The sequence below is a fragment of the Daucus carota genome, chromosome 2, assembly GCF_001625215.2.
Source record: "Daucus carota subsp. sativus chromosome 2, DH1 v3.0, whole genome shotgun sequence".
NCBI lineage: Eukaryota > Viridiplantae > Streptophyta > Magnoliopsida > Apiales > Apiaceae > Daucus > Daucus carota.
This window is the reverse complement of record NC_030382.2, coordinates 48,730,096-48,747,612: the sequence shown is the minus strand read 5'-3', so window position 1 is coordinate 48,747,612 and position 17,517 is coordinate 48,730,096. Positions and strand designations below refer to the sequence as shown.

Here is a 17,517-nt window from a genome sequence, read left to right as displayed (position 1 = left end):
TTTGAGCTATATTTTTTGAAGTATACTAGGACTGTTTGGATAACTTTAAAATAAGTGCTTATTGCTTAAAGTAAAGAAGTGAAATAGTAGTTATAAGTAAGTTAAGACTTATAAGTGATTAAAGTGTTTGAAAAAGAAGTAGAAGTCGTGAAACAAAAGTTAGAATTCTCAAACTTCTTTTAATTACTTGTCGACTTTTTATACAACGCTACTCGTCATTTTATAGATTAAAACTATTTGAAAATATTATTCGGAAATAATAATATTGTCTCCTACTTATATCTTAAAAATAGATATTAATATTTAATAAATACTCCCTCCGTCCCAGTGAATTGTATACAGTTTCCTTTTTGGGACGTCCCATCAATTGTATACATTCCAAAAGTAGTAAATTTTTATAATATAAAATATCATTACACCACCTACTTTCCTCCACTATCTTCATTCTATAATAATATAAACACTATTACACCCACTACTTTACTCCACTATCTCAAATCTATTATTAAATATAAATGGGTCCCACCACTATAGCCACTTTTTATCTAACTTTACTCATTTCTTACACAACAATTTATTGGTCTCCGTGTCCCGGAGGGAGTATAAATTATATTTTAAAGTTATAAGTTTAAAATAAGTCTTGCTACTTATTAACTTAATTAACTTAAAACTGTAAATTCAAATTCCAATGTAAGAATAGAAAATTGACTTTAAATAAAACCAAAATGACGGAATTAAAGTCCATGGTAAAGTTTTCAATATATAATCCTGTTTCTTCATAAATACGAATTTTAGTGAATATGTTTATAAATATAATACATCATTTAATATTTTATAATAAAAATATGTTAAAAGAATTTAACTTAGTCTCAAACTCTGAAATTGTTTAATTTACTCCCACATGAAAATTGTGAACTTGGTCAGAAGACTCGAGACCAAAAAAAAAAGAGTACATAGATTCCAAAGCTTAAAAAACATACCAACTGTGTCTGGCATTACAAAGCTTACAATTACAACAAAACCCTTCCCACAACCTTTCTGTTGAGTTCTGTTATATTGTGTATCTAACACCAATCTATACATACAATCTCTTGAAGAGCTTCCATTCATACAAGAATGGATGAAGTCAAAGACAAATTCAAGGGATTCATGAAAAAAGTCAACAAGCCTTTCGCTGCTTCTCCTTCCGGCAAATTCAAAGGCCAGGGCCGTGTTCTTGGCGGCGGATCTTCCTCAACTCCTCCCGACCCGAACCCGACCCGTCCGGTGCCTCCGCAAAGGTATGTCTCTGATCAGCAGCCTCAGATTAATATTGATCGCGCTAAATTAGAATCAAATGCTAAAAAGGTTGATGATTCGGATGATAAGATTAGAGATGAGACTCGGATGTTAAGTAAATTGGAGCTGGAGTCGAAACCGAACCCGAAACCGAAAGACGGTTTTGATCCGTATGAGTCGTTAGTTACTACTGGTAAACGGAATAAAAACGGTTATGCTTTGGATAATGTGTTTGAATGTCCGGTTTGTGGAGGTGGTTTTACTTCCGAGGAGGAAGTTTCGGTTCATATTGAGAGTTGTTTGAGTAATGTAGAGGCGGATAATCTGCCTGATGAAGCCAAGGTGGAAAGTCGGAGTGAGCTGGAAACGCGTGTTGGTGCATATATGTCTGGAAATCCTAATGAAGGAGCGGTAGAGATTGTACGGAAGTTGTTGAGTAATATAGTTAAGGAACCGGAGAATGTTAAGTTTAGGAAGATTCGGATGGGGAATTTGAAGATTAAGGAGGCTATAGCCGATGTTGTTGGAGGAGTGGAGTTGTTGGAGTTTTTAGGGTTTGAGTTGCAAGAGGAAGGTGGTGAAATGTGGGCAATTATGGGAGCTCCTTCAGGTGATACGATCGCGGCTGTAAAGAATGCGATAGCTTTATTGAGTCCACAAATTGTGGAAGAATCTAAAAGCAATATTCCAGTTAAGGCAGTTGAACCGGTGGAGCTTAAGCAAGTTGACAGACAGGTAACGTTATTAGGCTACTTTGTTAATATCCTTAATTTGCGCACTAGTGTTTCTTTATCGTCACGACTTGAGCCTATAAGTTTTAATTTGCAATTATTTTGTCGTTTCTTTGAATGTACTTTGACTGTTATGGTGAGTTGTGCTCCCCAACTTTGCATCATATTACTTTGGGTCGCTCCAAGAAAGACGACATTTCTTGTTCTCTAAATTTTTTTTGAGAAAACATTTGTTGAACTCTGCGAGAAATAGTTTTTTGTTTCTATTTTTATAAACAGAACTTTGTAACAAAAACAATACATGTCTTACTTGGTCAAAATGAGGAAAGAGAGAGAGTAGTGGAGTTAACCTTTAGTAGTGTATAAAAAAGAATATGAAAACGTTATAAACACCTTAATTACACATGGTATTTATAGTGTGATATGGTGATGATATGGAAACATGTTATATACATTAAAAATGTCAGAATGGAAATGGGTTGCCTTCGCTAGCTTTGGTAAACTATTCTACTTAAAAGTAAGAGATGATTCACCCTTTATTTCATACTCTTACAACTGTGTAGATAATTTTGGTGGAACAATACAATCTTTAAAAAATGTGCCCAGATGTTTCGATAAGGTACTTGTGGAAGAAAAATCTAATCCAATATTTTACGATTAAGTGCTAGACCATAGACATGACCGCTGTGAACCACATCATTGATATATTAGTAGATCACACTTTGGATCGGCTTAGAACCTTAAAATGTTACTTATGACTACATGAGTTGTGAATAGAACTCAAAGAATTTATATTACACTTGAACAACTAGAACATTGTAATTTGTAAGAATGAGAAATATTCTAATTACCATTTGCCAGCACCCATATGGATTAAAAACATGTAGAACTTCTTGGTGGGTATTACTTTGACGAACAGCGGAGTATGAAACCTTGACGATGGAATTTTCTCGTTGACATTTGTACAATGACATAGTAACTATGTAGTACTGGACGAGGAGAATGATTGGTTATGTATTCTCTCTCTGACATGGGTGTCGCAAGTATTTTTGTTTTTTGCCCTTTCATAGGTTTCATTCTTGGATCAGCTATAATTTTTTGTTTTCTCTTTCTTGCTTTGTATTCTATTCAATTCAACATTCCTTCTTCAATTACCATTATGGCCTTCTAAGAATTTTTCCTTATTTGCAAGGATTGCTTTTGTTTGCAAATTTGACAAGGCCTTTGTGGAAGAAATATGTCATTCTAGTAACAGAATAATTATTTTAGAAAAAATAAATACTCAAATGACTAGAATAGGTATACGAAAGTCAGGCTCTCTTCTTTCATGCATAATTTGAGTAGTGCCCATTGGTCCTCGACCTCCTGGTATGTTTGATTAAAATCATTTCTACCCTTGCATTTATGCATCTGTCTTTTCTCCCCCTAAGATGCCATTAGTAGAAAGTTTTGTTCAAGTTGCAATATAAACTTCCATTTCACTGTGTGTTCGGACAATCTGCGTGATGTGATCTTTAGAAACCTTAAACTGGACTAATAATCTGCCGTTTTGGGGTTGCATACAAGCGAAGCCATTAATGAACTTCTCACTTCTGTCTTTTGGTTATATCTGATTGGTAACCCGTTATGCTTCGACACTGTTTAATTTGCTCATAGTTTCCCTAGAAGCCGTTAACGGAAGACGCCTTGTCTTCTTTCAACATCAGATGTTAATGTCTTGTTTCCAACATCAGATGTTCATGTCTTGTTTTTAACATCAGATGTTCATGTCTTGTTTTTAACATCAGATGTTCATGTCTTGTTTCCAACATCAGATGTCCGCATCATATAGGTTGTAGTACATCTCTGGACTCGAGGAGCCTATGCAATACACATTTAGTGTTTTTTTTTTAATTTTTGTATTACTTCTTCTCGGGTCTTGGTTGGTTTTCAATATCCGGTTAACCTTTGATATGAACTCTTATGATAGTGTTTATGGATGACTGAAAAATAAGAACAGAAGCTACTAACAAAGTGGTGTGAACAAATTCTGGCTGTGCATTAACAAAAATATTATTGTCTTTCTAATTTCTTGTTTTCTGACTTGACAGCTTGGGTTTTGATCACCATTTAAAAACTGTGCTACTACATTAGAGTTCATATACCATTTCCTCCTAGGTTTACAAAATTGTCTTGAAACCACAGAAAGAAGCAAATATACAGCTGTTTCTGAAATTTGAAATACATATATAAGAGTTTTCATAAGTTATTTGCTATCTCTTAAAACATTCGTGTAATTGCTTCTGATCATTTTTATTTTCTGAACATAATAGACACGAGTGTTCTTTTCCGTCTCTGAGAATATAGCAGCTAAGATAGTGCTGCCAGATTCATTTTATAAGCTCACGGCTGAAGAAATTAAAAGAGAAGCTGATATGAAACGGAAAAAGATTGCTGAATCCCAGCTCCTGGTTCCAAAATCGTACAAGGAAAAGCAAGTAAAAGCTGCAAGGAAGAGGTACACAAAAGCTGTAATTAGAATACAGTTCCCTGATGGAGTAGTGCTTCAAGGGGTCTTTTCTCCCAGGGAGCCTACTACGGCTCTTTATCAGGTTAGTTCACTGAGGAATCTTCTTGTTTGATTTATATTTTTGAATTCTTCAGTTTTGTCAAATCTGTGTGATACAAAAGTTAATTGGTTATAAGATTTGTTTGATCATACAATAACTAATTGGTTCCCAGAGTTAATGTCTAGTAACTTTGGAATTTTTCACAAGAAGTTAGATTAGAATTTACTTTTGTCCATTCTAGAAAGACAAGAAATTTTGCAAGGACTGCACCGTATCTACCAAGACTGCAAGAATATTTTAAAATGTGTTGCAACTTTATGGTGGAAGCTAATACTTGAGCAAATCTTTTTTGGCTTTCTCGCATGATGTATTAACTTCCTTTTTCTTCTTTTGGAATATATATGTCATGGTAAAAATCTATCGACTCCTCTGTTCATGACGCTACAAGATCTGTACGAACCACATTAAAGGCCCAACAAGTGGGAGGACCCAATGCAGAATGAGGGGAGGCTACAGCCCCACGAATTTCATATTAATCGTATTTAGTACTAGACTTATTTAATATATTAACCCTAGGAATCGCGGACACGGCAAAAAGGCTGCCGTATGCGTGTCGGACACGGCTGATACGGGGACACGGCACCAACAAGGTTGAGTACGTATCTGATACGCCATGTGGCGTGTCGGAACGCAAATGCAGCTGACATGCAACCAAAACCTCTGCCCAACTCTTAAAAAAGGCCCAGTAATGTTTATAACCTAATACCAGGCGTCTTTTATATGTATACAGATTCTATATGTATATAAATGTTTAGCTATCTCCCTCTGTTTTTTCATCTCTCAATCTGATATATATACACAAACGCCTATATTTACGTACATTCTATATATCTATTTGCTAAAGATCACTTGATTATATAAATATTCGAGTGGGACAATGAGTTCAAGTGCAAAGTTGTTTAATATTCAACATATATAAATTATATATTTTATATTACTTTTTTTTTTTTGCCGTGTCCCGTATCCAGGACTCTTTGCTAATTGGCGAATCCCCGTATCCCGTGTCCCTTGTCGCCGTTTTAGAGTTTTATTTTAGTAGTCAGTTACTTGTATACAGTCTTTAATGTTATGTCACTTGTTATATTAAAGCTCATAAAACTGTGCGATGCACGTTTCTTATGTTTCTTTAAATTAAATATCTATCTATATATGTATTGTAATTCTGTCCTTATATTTTATTGAACTTGTGTATAAACAGAATAAATATAGCATTCTTTATAAAATATATTATACTGTAGATATGCTTCTATATACTAATATATAAATATCATGTTACTGCCAAGTATTTAACCATAGAACTTGCTGTATTAGTAGAGGGTAATAATCAGTTCTCTTATACTTTTTAAAAATTATTAAGTTTTTTCTTTTTATAATCGTAGTTGACAGCTGTTGAACCCTAGACCAACAACCGCACAAGGAGAGTAGTTATGTTGTCTATCATTTGGCATCTTTTGAAACACAAAATATCCCATCAATAAACTGATGTTGCCTTAGAGCATCTCCAACCATACAAAACCCGTAGCTAAAGAATACTATGAATAAAAATTGTAAATATTATGTAAAAAATCTCAACTCCAACAGGGCATTCCCCTTGTCTACGATTTTAGCCAACCTCCCGATGTCAACTATATTTGTCGAAGCTCTAGACACGTGCAAGAAGATTCCACATCATCTGTTACGATGTTAAAATGATATATTCTTTTTACATCTTAAAATAATAATAAGATACTATTTTTAAAATATAGTCAATCAATATAATATATCCGGTACTATCAAAACACAACGCATTAGATGTTCAGCAAATTTTACATAATCAGTAGTTTATATATTTTCACCAACTATTTTAGCCAACCTCATTGGAGTTGCTCTTATGCCTGGATTGTGATGATTTATAATATATATAGGTTTTTGCAAAGCAATCACTATAGAACAAAAAATGAGGATGGATTAAAAGAGTGTTACATATATTTAACCATACTGTCATATGCATCGAATTATTTTGTTTGATCCTAGTTAACATGGTTCATATAGGTATAAATCTGAATGTAATTATACCAAGTCAGCTTGGTGGTAATGGTAAATCTAGTAAGAAACGCTACCTTAAACTATGTTCTTTTATGTGATTGGGGTAAATTTAGTACAGGGGCACTAATCCATATTAAGGACCTGGACATAGTTTCTAAATCAGTTACCTTCTTAATGATTAATTTATGTGTATAATACATATATTTCATATTGCTATAATGAGAATTTGGTTGTTTTCTTTGAAGTTCTGGAAATCTACTTTTTGTATATATTAACTAGTTTTAACCAGGCAAGTCATGAGAACCTGTTCAGTTTGTACTCTGCAGCAAGTTACTCTAAAATTCTGAAATTTTCTTCTGGTTTGTTCTTGTATTCAGTTTGTGAGCTCAGCACTCAAAGAGCCCAGCCTGGAATTTGAGCTATTAGATCCTGTTCTTGTCAAACGGAGAGTGATTCCGCATTTTCCTCCAGCAGGAAAGAAAGCCATTACTCTTGAAGAGGAGGATTTGGTTCCTGCAGCCCTTATCAAGTTTAGACCTATTGAAACAGATTCCATTGTATTCACGGGTCTCTGCAATGAACTTCTGGAAATCATGGAACCCCTTATACCTGACTCTGCGGTCCCTCCCTTGTAAGGTCCTTGTTTGCTAGAATTTATTGTATAAACGGAAGGAGGTTTTTTTTTTACAGGTTTCTATTGGTTCCCAGCCAGATTGGAAACTACAGTAAATTTCATCCTCTCTTATTTTGCAACTGGGTTAGATATAGGGAATATTCCTGCAAAATCTAAGCCGAAGCTGCAGTTAGATGGATGTAATCTTTGCATTTTTAATACAGAAAACATGTAAATGGTACTTTTTTTATAATATTTTATACCCGGGGATATTAGGAGATTTGCTTCCAAATTTTTTTTTTTTTTTTTGCTAATTTAGATTACAATTTATTACCTGAAATTTATACAAATCTTTCAGGATCAGTTGTAGACTTATAGCATGAGCCTTTCTGTTATTCAGGTTTCCGGGAATTTCATGTAGTTATATTATTCCACACGAGTCACTGGTCATCTCAGTTCTATTAATATTTACCGTTCTCCTGAGACTCTGATCTGCCTGACACAACGCTCTCGTTTTTAAATAGCAATTTACTGTGCATGTTGAAACCAGAAGTGAATGGAGTAGTTTCTTCTTCTGTTTTCTTTTGAAAAGCAGGAATTCATAGTACTTTATTAACGCATTCTAAGCATGTCTAAGTTGTCAGTGATGATTCTTTATTAACGCATTCTAAGCATGTCACATGCGTTCTAATCTATCTTATTCAGATGAAAACAAGCTTCACATGTAGCATAAAAAAAACACATGTAAAGTATCAACAATGCGACCCACACTTGTTTATTGTATTGACGAGGTACACTACCCAATGTTGACTGAACCATTAGTGTCTTAACACGGCGGCTTCGCTCCTACAGAGTGGAAAGCAAGGTGGTTTTTGTTGTAAAAGAACTAGCTGAGAAGCCGCGCGTTGCGGCGGCCTATAAAAATTATATTAACGATCTAATATTAATATTTGTAGAATGCAATAATTTTGTGGCTGTGTATAAAAAATATATTAATGATTAAAAATTGATATTTGTAGGATAAATTAAATTTTATATTATAAAAATATTGATGTAATGCCAATACTAATATATAAAATTACAAAATTAGACTATAATTCATATTGAAAATATGAAAATAAATTTCTACGCGTAATTAATAATTTAAAGCACGACAAATCTTAATTTTATTTGTGTTTTTTTTTTTTGAAAAGTAATCATGTTCTTACATTGTCACCTTACTCCAATTTTTTTGGATTGATTGTGCACACAAATATTTAACTTAAATCCGTGCGATAGCAGTATATAACTACCCTTACTTGCAACAACCTTTATTTTTTAATATTGTATGAACAATCTTCACTTAAAAGTTGTTTGAACGGAGCAAACAGATACTGTATGAATAATATTTTCTTATGTGCAAAGTAAATCATATAAAATTTAACAACAAAAAACATGTCCGATAAACAAAACAAATTTTATAAAAGAATAACCAACAAACATACATCACTAATAGTTAATTTATTGATATCATCCATCAATATCATGTCAAGACTATATTCTTCTCCCGTGTTTGGATTTGTCGACTCCCACATAGCGGTCTATAACTACTTTTGCTTGCAACAACCTTTATTTTTTTTTAATACTGTATAAACAGCCTTCACCAGAAGAACGGCAACACCGAGTTAGAAATCTAGCAATAGAACTATCACCAGAGTGAGTTAGGGTTGTGATGATACTGAGAGAGAAGGTTGTATTAAGATGATCCAAAACCCTACAACCTATAGAGGTATTTATAGGTGCAGGGAGACTTGTGTGCTACTCTTTCCCATAATAAAATAATCTGAAACAAAATCAGATTAAAATTTTCAAGCTGCTATATTCCATAAATAATCTGAAACAAAATCAGATTCTGAAACTTGCTTCTAATATATCCGAAACTAAAAAAGCCAGTTCTAATTTTTGATATTTTTCATCTGAAAATTTCAGAAAATTAGAAAATTAGAAAAATAAAATGGAGCGATGTGAGAGGCGCCACCTACACGCCCCTCGCTCCTCCTTTATATATAAACAAAATCAAATTAAAACTTTCAAGCTACTATATTTCATAAATAATCTGAAACAAAATCAGATTATATAGAAACAAAATCAAATTAAAACTTTCAAGCTACTATATTCCATAAATAATCTGAAACAAAATCAGATTCTGAAACTTACTTCTAATATATCCGAAACTAAAAAAAGTAGTTCTAATTTTTGGTATTTTTCATCCAAAAATTCCAAAAAATTAGAAAAATAGAACGGAGCGATGTGAGAGGCGCCACCTACACGCCCCTCGCTTCTCCTTTATATAAGTATATTGATAGAGAGGTCACAAAAATGCATGGCATCAAGATATAAGCAAATTTTTAAGGAAGGTTAGATGGTAACTTGAATAATGAATCTCAAGTTTGTGGAGTGGCTGTGGCATAAGCTTTCTTGATGATAACCAACATAGTAATTGTTTGATAGTTGAGATATCTCTTTGCCTTAGTCCTGGTGGTTAAATGTGGAATAATGCATGTTCCTCTAATAAAAGCTTAGCACACCAACAGAGACTTTACCAATCGTTCTAGACTCTCTTGATAAATATTTGCAGGACGGGAGTGGACCACTTCTAGGCATATAAGTATTAATTTTTTACGGAAATGGGAGACTTGAATCTGTGAGGACTATTTTTCGATGAACATTCTAGTAAACAGAAACCTTTATCTTGAGAGTCAAATAATTCATCAACTGCCACTACAACGTTAATCCAAATCAAATGGAGACACGGGTTCTTATTAAGAAACGATAAAATTTATATTCATCGCGAATCAGCGCAAATTGACCTTTAGTTTCGAAAAGAAAAAAATTGATTAATATCGACCCCCGGTAGCTGGGAACTATTTCACATTGTAATCTGCATTACTGTTAGCGTCACGGATCGAACAGGAATTCTCACTCTTCATATGCAGGTAAAGTTCTGTCTTTGAACAAATTTAAAGCGAATTTCACTAATTTGAAGAAGAAGAAAATTGGTCAGATGAATTATAATCGGCTATATAACTAGGTTAAAGAAAATAATGGTAAACAATTTATCTTCTATCGTTTTAGGTCCTGGGTTCGACCTTCGCTCATCCCGAGAGTTTCGTAGAACAGATATACTTAAGATAATTTGTAAAAATAACTAGAATGATTAATGGATTAATCGGAGATTAATTAGATTGATCGGGAATTAATGAGATCATTAAATTTATTAATTAATTAAAATTATTAATTAATCAAGATTAAATATAAAATAACATTATTATGTTGAGAATACAATTTTATAATTTAAAATTTAATTTAATTTTTATTTATCAGTTACGAATCTTGATTTTTGGTATTAGCTTTAAATCGATCAATTTGTAGAAAATAACTCTACTCAAATCCGACTCGTACATGCGTTCCTTGGCGACCCTACTCAGTACTCACGATCTTGACCTTTGTGCATTAGATCTCGATTAAGAGTGGACCACCGCACGTTTGATTGCATTCAACAGTGGCCGAAAAAAGAAATGCCAGAAAAATGAATGATGGCGAACGGCGATGAGTATATTTTCGAGTTTTTTTTCAATCACATAACATAATAAAGCCATCGCCCCTGTTTTTGAATTTAGTTTTGAATTTAAAACCTCCAATCTCTTGGTTGATTAGATTATAAAATACGCATGCATTTATCGATATGTGTATTTTTCACATCATTTTGCATTTCTTTAACGTGCATGTAGACTTGGAGGAGTATTTTGTATTGCATCAATCATGTTACTGAACAACCACTCAACTACCGAAGCGCACCTAATTTTCTAGACGAATGTCAACTCCTTGTCGATGCTTTGGTGTCGAGTTTTCTTTTAAGTGATGGTAATAAAAATTGCAAATAAATCTGGCGACAGACTTAAAATAAGCTTGAAAAAATGGAGCTCTTTTATTTAAAGCTGAGAATTTACAGGTTTATTAGTGGAAATTACTATGGTATATATGTATAGCTGAACTTTTAAGATATATTTAATTAATTCAATTTTTGGTATTTTGCCTCTTCCATTGGACGGATATCCCCCTGGTCACGTCCCGTTCGATCATGATGAACGAAATCAATTCAAGAAATTTTGCAGGAAGGGATAAGGTTTATAAAACCCGGATCTTCAGCCTTATTTCCATTTCTCAACCGGCTATCTATTTGTCGAAAACTCGGATATAATTAGAAGTAATGTATTTAGAAAAATGATATATCATAGAGTTGTGTGTTCAAATATAATTTTAAAAAATGATATATCATAGAGTTGTGTGTTCAAATATAATTTTAAAATATAATGCATAAATATGAATATGTGCAGTTCTCCTACATAATCCCGGTCAAAGGATTCCAATGACAATGTGAAACATCATATATATTATTTTATCATATTTGTATTATTAGAACTTTTAACTTTCAATTTATTTGGTTAATTTCAAATTTCATATCATGATATGATTTTTTTTTATAATAACTTGTTTTCACATTTATATATAATATAGATAAATGTTAATATAAATTTTAATATTTAAAATGTGATAATAAAATTCAAAAATAATTTTTTTTATCTTAAGGAATCTTTTTAAAATAAAAAACTGAATAAAATATTTTTTAAACCGCGTCGAAATATAGTATATATGCTGCAAATTGATAGTTAAACCGCGTCATATTAAAAAAATTAGGAAAACTCATCAATGGGCGAGAAATTTCTAATTAGAAATAGAGAAAAATATGTTGGATTTATATATTACATGATTTCAAAAACTGATACGTATATTTTTATTAAAAAAACCTATATAAAAAATGCTATGCTATAGGTTGCGATGAAGACAAGTAATCTAATTAACAAAAATATTATACAAATTGTAGTAATGTCTATGAAAGTACGAATGAAGAGTGAAGACACGAGAAATGTGAATTTGATTCACATGAATGTGCTCAAAACAAAAGTCACATGAACTCTACTGCTTTGCATGTATTCACACACGTGTTAACTCCTGAGAAGATAGACATGCAATGGAGCAAACACCACGTCCAATAAAAACATATGTACCAGCTTTCTCAAGTGTGTGGGTGACAACTCTACTAGATTTGGGAGCACGTGCTTGTGTTACCTGTCAAGCCGGTAACCAGTTTTTCCCACACAAGGCTTTGTACTATATTCCCAACATATCAAAAACACAAAGAATATAATAATATATCACCTTCATATCTCCCCCCTTTCTCTTTTGCTTGCAGTTTAAAGCAATTTGGCATGTCATAGTCTCTCTCTCTCTCTCTAGCAACATATTATAACTTTTGCTTTAAGTTCTTGAAAGTTTTGAGATGGAGAGAGATTTTATGGGATTGAATTCAAAGGAATCTGTGATTGTGATCAAAGAAGAGGAAGGATGCAAAGACTCTTTAGGTATATTTTTTATTAAAATTTTACTGTATTAATTCATGCATGGGTCCACCCTTTTGTTGAATTTCTCTGTTATTAAAAAGAGTTCAGATTTCAGTTCATGATGTTGTATTGCAATTGCTCTTTGCTTGGGTTTATGTTTACTGGTGGTATTGGTATGATGTATCGTGTTTTGTTATCAGCTTTGTTCTTACTTGAAATTAATCATATGTTGATTCTTAGCTTTGAATCTTGTGCTTTAAAAGCTAATTACAACTAATGGTTATCGTGGATTTTGTTTATATTTTAGAAATTTTCTTAGTTTGTATGTCTACAATAATTAACATGGGAAAAAGTAAATGATGCATAATCATGGGGCATTTTTGATCATATCATCAAAAAGGAAGATTTTCTGTAAGAGATTGAAGGGGTCTGTTTATTTGGGCGAAGTAAAATAAGTTACTACTACTATGAAGTTGGAAATCAAGAGGATGAATCTGGTGCTGTATGTTGCAAAGATAATTCGGGTTTACTTGGTTGATTCAAGTATTGGGCTAGTTCGTGATAATTTTGCATAGGTTGTTCTCAAGTCTTCCAACTACTTTGTAGTGTCATTAATCAAATTGCATAGGCTGCAATTGAAATTTATGAGCTTTCCTTATGGGACAACCAGGAGTACTGGCTTGTCTTCTTTAATAGTCTTAAACCATTTTGGCATCAAGCGTCCTCCCTGCAGCTGATTTTCTGTTCTCTTTAATTGCTGTTGCCCTTTATGCCTCGGAATTTTGTTTAATTACTAGAAATTATGGAGCATAAAGAGTGGATTGGGCAGTAGTGCATATAGAACTAGCGAATCAGAGGATGTGCTGATGCCTGATTGTATAAAATGTAAATAAAAGATATTCTGAGAGAAGAATCTTCTCTGGTTGATTTTACCTGGTTGTATATTTGCACAAGAATGAATGCATTTGATATAGTTTTGTCCAAGTACTTATCAACTGTCTAAACTATCTTAATAACAGCTTCCACTTGTTTTAGTGCTTAAATTGCTATAGGTAAATGTTTATAATTCGAACCGTTGCATTAGTACCTATATGAACCATTACTCCCGCTGCATTTTTGTAAAGACTGTTATGTTATTTTGAAGTAAATGCGAGTTGCTACCAATGAGAGGTATCTCATATCCGCCTTTCCTAAACTACTACTCCTTTTTAGTTTCTGCATTATGTATGACCCAATATTTTAAGCTGACTGAATCTTTGGTACTTGATTTGAATCAAAATCATGTCGCATTCATGTTTTTTCAAACAATGCACTTTCTCTATTACCGTGATCTGGTGTAATATGAATTTAGTTCTTGGTCTGTTATGTTTCAATAAAAAAAAATTAAATTTCTCTATATGTTTTTTTCTCATTTCTTAAATATTTTTACATTTTCTTGCTGAGCCTTTTATTCATCGTGGATTTTGTAGTATACTTTAGATGCCCACAAGCTCAGTGGCCATTGACAAGTAGTCATATTTTGTCTTTTAAAGTTCTTAGCAATGCACAAGTATAGAATTTGAACATCATTCTCACTTCTTCTTTATTATGACTACAGATACATTCAACCCCCCCAACAAGTTCCAATCGGGTGAAAACCAGGTGTGATGCTATTCATTATATTGTATGCATATTAGCTTCTGTAATGGCCTACGTGAAAATATGATGATTCGCATGCTAGTAGCAGCCGTGGCTGTGATTTCATATAGTTTTTTTTTTTTTTATAATATCTTAAATCATAGGTCATTTGTTTGTATTTTATTTTCAATTTTATTCAGGATGTTGCTAATCAATTTCACATCTCTGATATATTTTTACCATTATGGGAAAATTTAATCAGAATAGAGAAGGTGGAGCTTATTTTTCAATGACAAACTATCCCGTTCAGCAGAATGCACATCTGGTGCATCTTCCTTCCCATGATGCAAAGGCGGTCGTAGGTATGAACCAAGGAATTTCACTATCCATGAACAGCTCTTTCTTTAAGACACAGTTTGCTGGTGCTGGTCAGAAATTCACTGCTGCTTCCACAAAGCCATTTAATCTCGGAGGGGTTCCAATTACTGCCCCTAACTCACATCCTTCCTTTGCTTCTCAGGCAGCACAAAAAGAACAGTGGTGAGGATTATCTTATTTAGTATTTCTTTGTAAATAAAAAAGATTGTTGATGAACAAAACGGAAATTTGCAAAAATACCCATGTTTTCAAATTTATTTTCAAAAATACTGTCAAAGTTGCATATGAGAAAGCAGTTGTTTTTTAGGTTGCACCGTATTTTTGAAAGAAAAAAATTGCAACTTGGGTATTTTTTTTAAAAAGTCCTAAACAAAATTAGAATAAATTGTTTGATTAATTTAAGGGGAATCGTAATGTTATCTAAGACACTTCTGACTCATACAGGTTCGGTCCAAAAACTCCTAAGGCTCCTTCTCAGATGACCATTTTTTATAATGGTACTGTGAATGTCTTCGATGATATCTCACCTGAAAAGGTTCTCCTCCCCCCCCCTCTCTCTGCATATATATGTCTCTGCCTGTGCGTGTGTGTGTTTTTTTCAGCTATTGGATTTTTTTATCTCTTGTCCAAGAGATGATTTCTTAGTGTATTTGTTGCTGTGGATATCTAATCCAGGCTCAGGCTATTATGTTATTGGCTGGCAATGCACCTTCTGCTGCTTATAATGTTGCACAACGACGACATCACCTTCTGGCACCAAGCGCTATACCTGTGGCAGAGGATGTTAGCTTTGGGGGCCAGCTCATGAATATGCCACCAGGCTCTGGTCTCTCCAGCCCTATATCTGTTTCTTCACATCCTACAAGGAAGTCTGTTGGTGGTTCTACTAACATTGATGGACCAACTAAAGTGAATGGAAGTTCGAGCATACCATTTAACAAAGCTCCAAATACAGGGACCTCAGTTGGACATGTTGCTGCCACCACCATGATGCAATCAGGTACTCAGATTCTGCAATGCTGCTAGCCCATGCACAAAGCATTTGTTTGGTAGATTTTCCCTGTTGCCATTATTTACATAATTTATCGGACCTGTTTGCATATGCATTATCTTCATCATGAATGCGGGGAAAAAGTAAGTTTTGTCGACATGCAATTATTCAACATGCCTATAGAGAAACAAGATCATTCATGCTAGGAGGACAAGTGATTGATGATGGCATGTTTCATTAATTTGTTTGCCGGTTTCCTCTATCATATTTGCAGTCATTTATATTCTCCACCATTTTTCGCTAGATGGCTTCCGAATTTCAAATTTACTGATGTGTACATTGGAAAATATGATAAATACCGCGTCTGTTTCTTTAATAAGTTGTGATGACTTCTCTGCACACTTTTAAGTGTTTTGACCCGATAATTAAAATAATTCTTCATTTTTGTCATGAATAAAACTATTTACATATTTTAATTCACGAAAGAAAAGTAATTTTTTTAACTATGTGGTCAAAGCACCTAAAAGTGTGCAAAAAAAATAATCAGACAACTTACAAAAGAACGGACCGAGTTGATTGCTATCTTAGACTTAAGACTTGGGTCAGCCATGTCAAACTCACATCTCAAGTATTTTGTGCAGCTGTACCACAAGCGCGCAAAGCATCCTTGGCTCGATTTTTGGAGAAGCGCAAAGAAAGGTAATAACTTCCTCTATATATATATATAATATATTGCTTCCACTCCCATTATTCATCCTTGAACTCTTGCACCCACACCATTGCTAGTCTTTTAAAAGTACAGAAAATAATTACAGATAAGTAGTTTTAATGATTTCACCGAGTGACTTGCAATTGCTTGACATTTAGGACCATGAGTTCAGCTCCTTATAACACTCTCAACAAGAAAACTACAGAGAGTACCATTCCAGGGTCCAACGTTCGCACTTCTGAGAGTTCAGGTTTGGCTGCTGCTCAGGTTTCTAATGGCAGGGGTAGTAGCAACTAGTCGGGCTCAACGGGAAAGAGAAACCTACTTGTATATGTACTTAGCCCTGCTAGTAAAAAGGCTTTTGCTAAGTCCTTAGATTATATTTTATTAATTAATCTTTACTTAATGTAACTCATAGTTTCGGCCTTGAACGCATAGATGGTGAGCCAGTGATGTTCATCAAATCTTGTTATGTAATGTTTAAATCTGGAAGTCTGCATTGACATATTTGATGTATATGCATTTCTTGACGCACATTAAATTAGTTTCCTTCAGTGATTCATTAACCATATGTACTGGTATTTAATAAAATTATCGAAGGTTATAATGAAATAACAAGAACAGTTGAGAGGCGGAAAAGCATGTATGGAAAATGGTGTTTAAGTAGTTTCACCTGTACAAAGTACATGGTGAATGTACAGGAATAATACACAAAAGTTGCACAAGTGCTGCACAAAAAGTGCATCTCTAACAATGAAATACTAGGATTTGAACCAATTTAGAAGTTATAATTAAATAACACATTATTTTGTTCGTACAACTAAAATTATATTAAATAAATAGCAATTAATGTACTGATATTATTAACAAGTTCTTAAAAGTTTTCCGGATCCAATATATGCTCTCGTAGCCAAACGTCTATGCTACACTAGTAAAAAAATACATTGACTTTATGAAGTCATTTATAATAAAGATGGCCAAGTTTATAAAATAAGGTCAGCGGATTAAAAAAAAGGGGTTTAAGGTTAAGAAATAACGATGAAGTCATTTAGTAAGAAAAGTTTAAGGTAAAATCACGATAAAATCGTTTAGTCGAATTATAATAAAACTGGCTAAGTTTACAAA

General features: G+C 33.4%; 2 protein-coding genes across 3 annotated transcripts; both read left to right on the top strand.

Annotated features, from left to right (window-relative positions):
* Nucleotides 1–981: 981 nt before the first annotated feature.
* On the top strand, nt 982–7,536 carry LOC108205873 (plant UBX domain-containing protein 2). The gene is made up of 3 exons (XM_017375989.2): nt 982–2,013; nt 4,322–4,600; nt 7,021–7,536. The coding sequence occupies exons 1-3, from the start codon at nt 1,117–1,119 to the stop codon at nt 7,276–7,278; spliced, it is 1,434 nt and encodes a 477-aa protein (XP_017231478.1). The 5' UTR covers nt 982–1,116; the 3' UTR covers nt 7,279–7,536.
* Nucleotides 7,537–12,485: 4,949 nt separating this feature from the next.
* LOC108205779 (protein TIFY 7) lies at nt 12,486–16,954 on the top strand. 2 transcript variants are annotated; one of them, XM_017375848.2, is made up of 7 exons: nt 12,486–12,718; nt 14,295–14,338; nt 14,577–14,854; nt 15,137–15,227; nt 15,368–15,692; nt 16,325–16,382; nt 16,551–16,954. In XM_017375848.2, the coding sequence occupies exons 1-7, from the start codon at nt 12,637–12,639 to the stop codon at nt 16,687–16,689; spliced, it is 1,017 nt and encodes a 338-aa protein (XP_017231337.1). In that variant the 5' UTR covers nt 12,486–12,636; the 3' UTR covers nt 16,690–16,954. The 2 variants fall into 2 exon arrangements, with proteins under 2 accessions (XP_017231337.1, XP_063943970.1); XM_064087900.1 differs by lacking the exon at nt 12,486–12,718 and adding an exon at nt 12,773–12,870.
* The last annotated feature ends 563 nt before the right edge of the window (nt 16,955–17,517 follow it).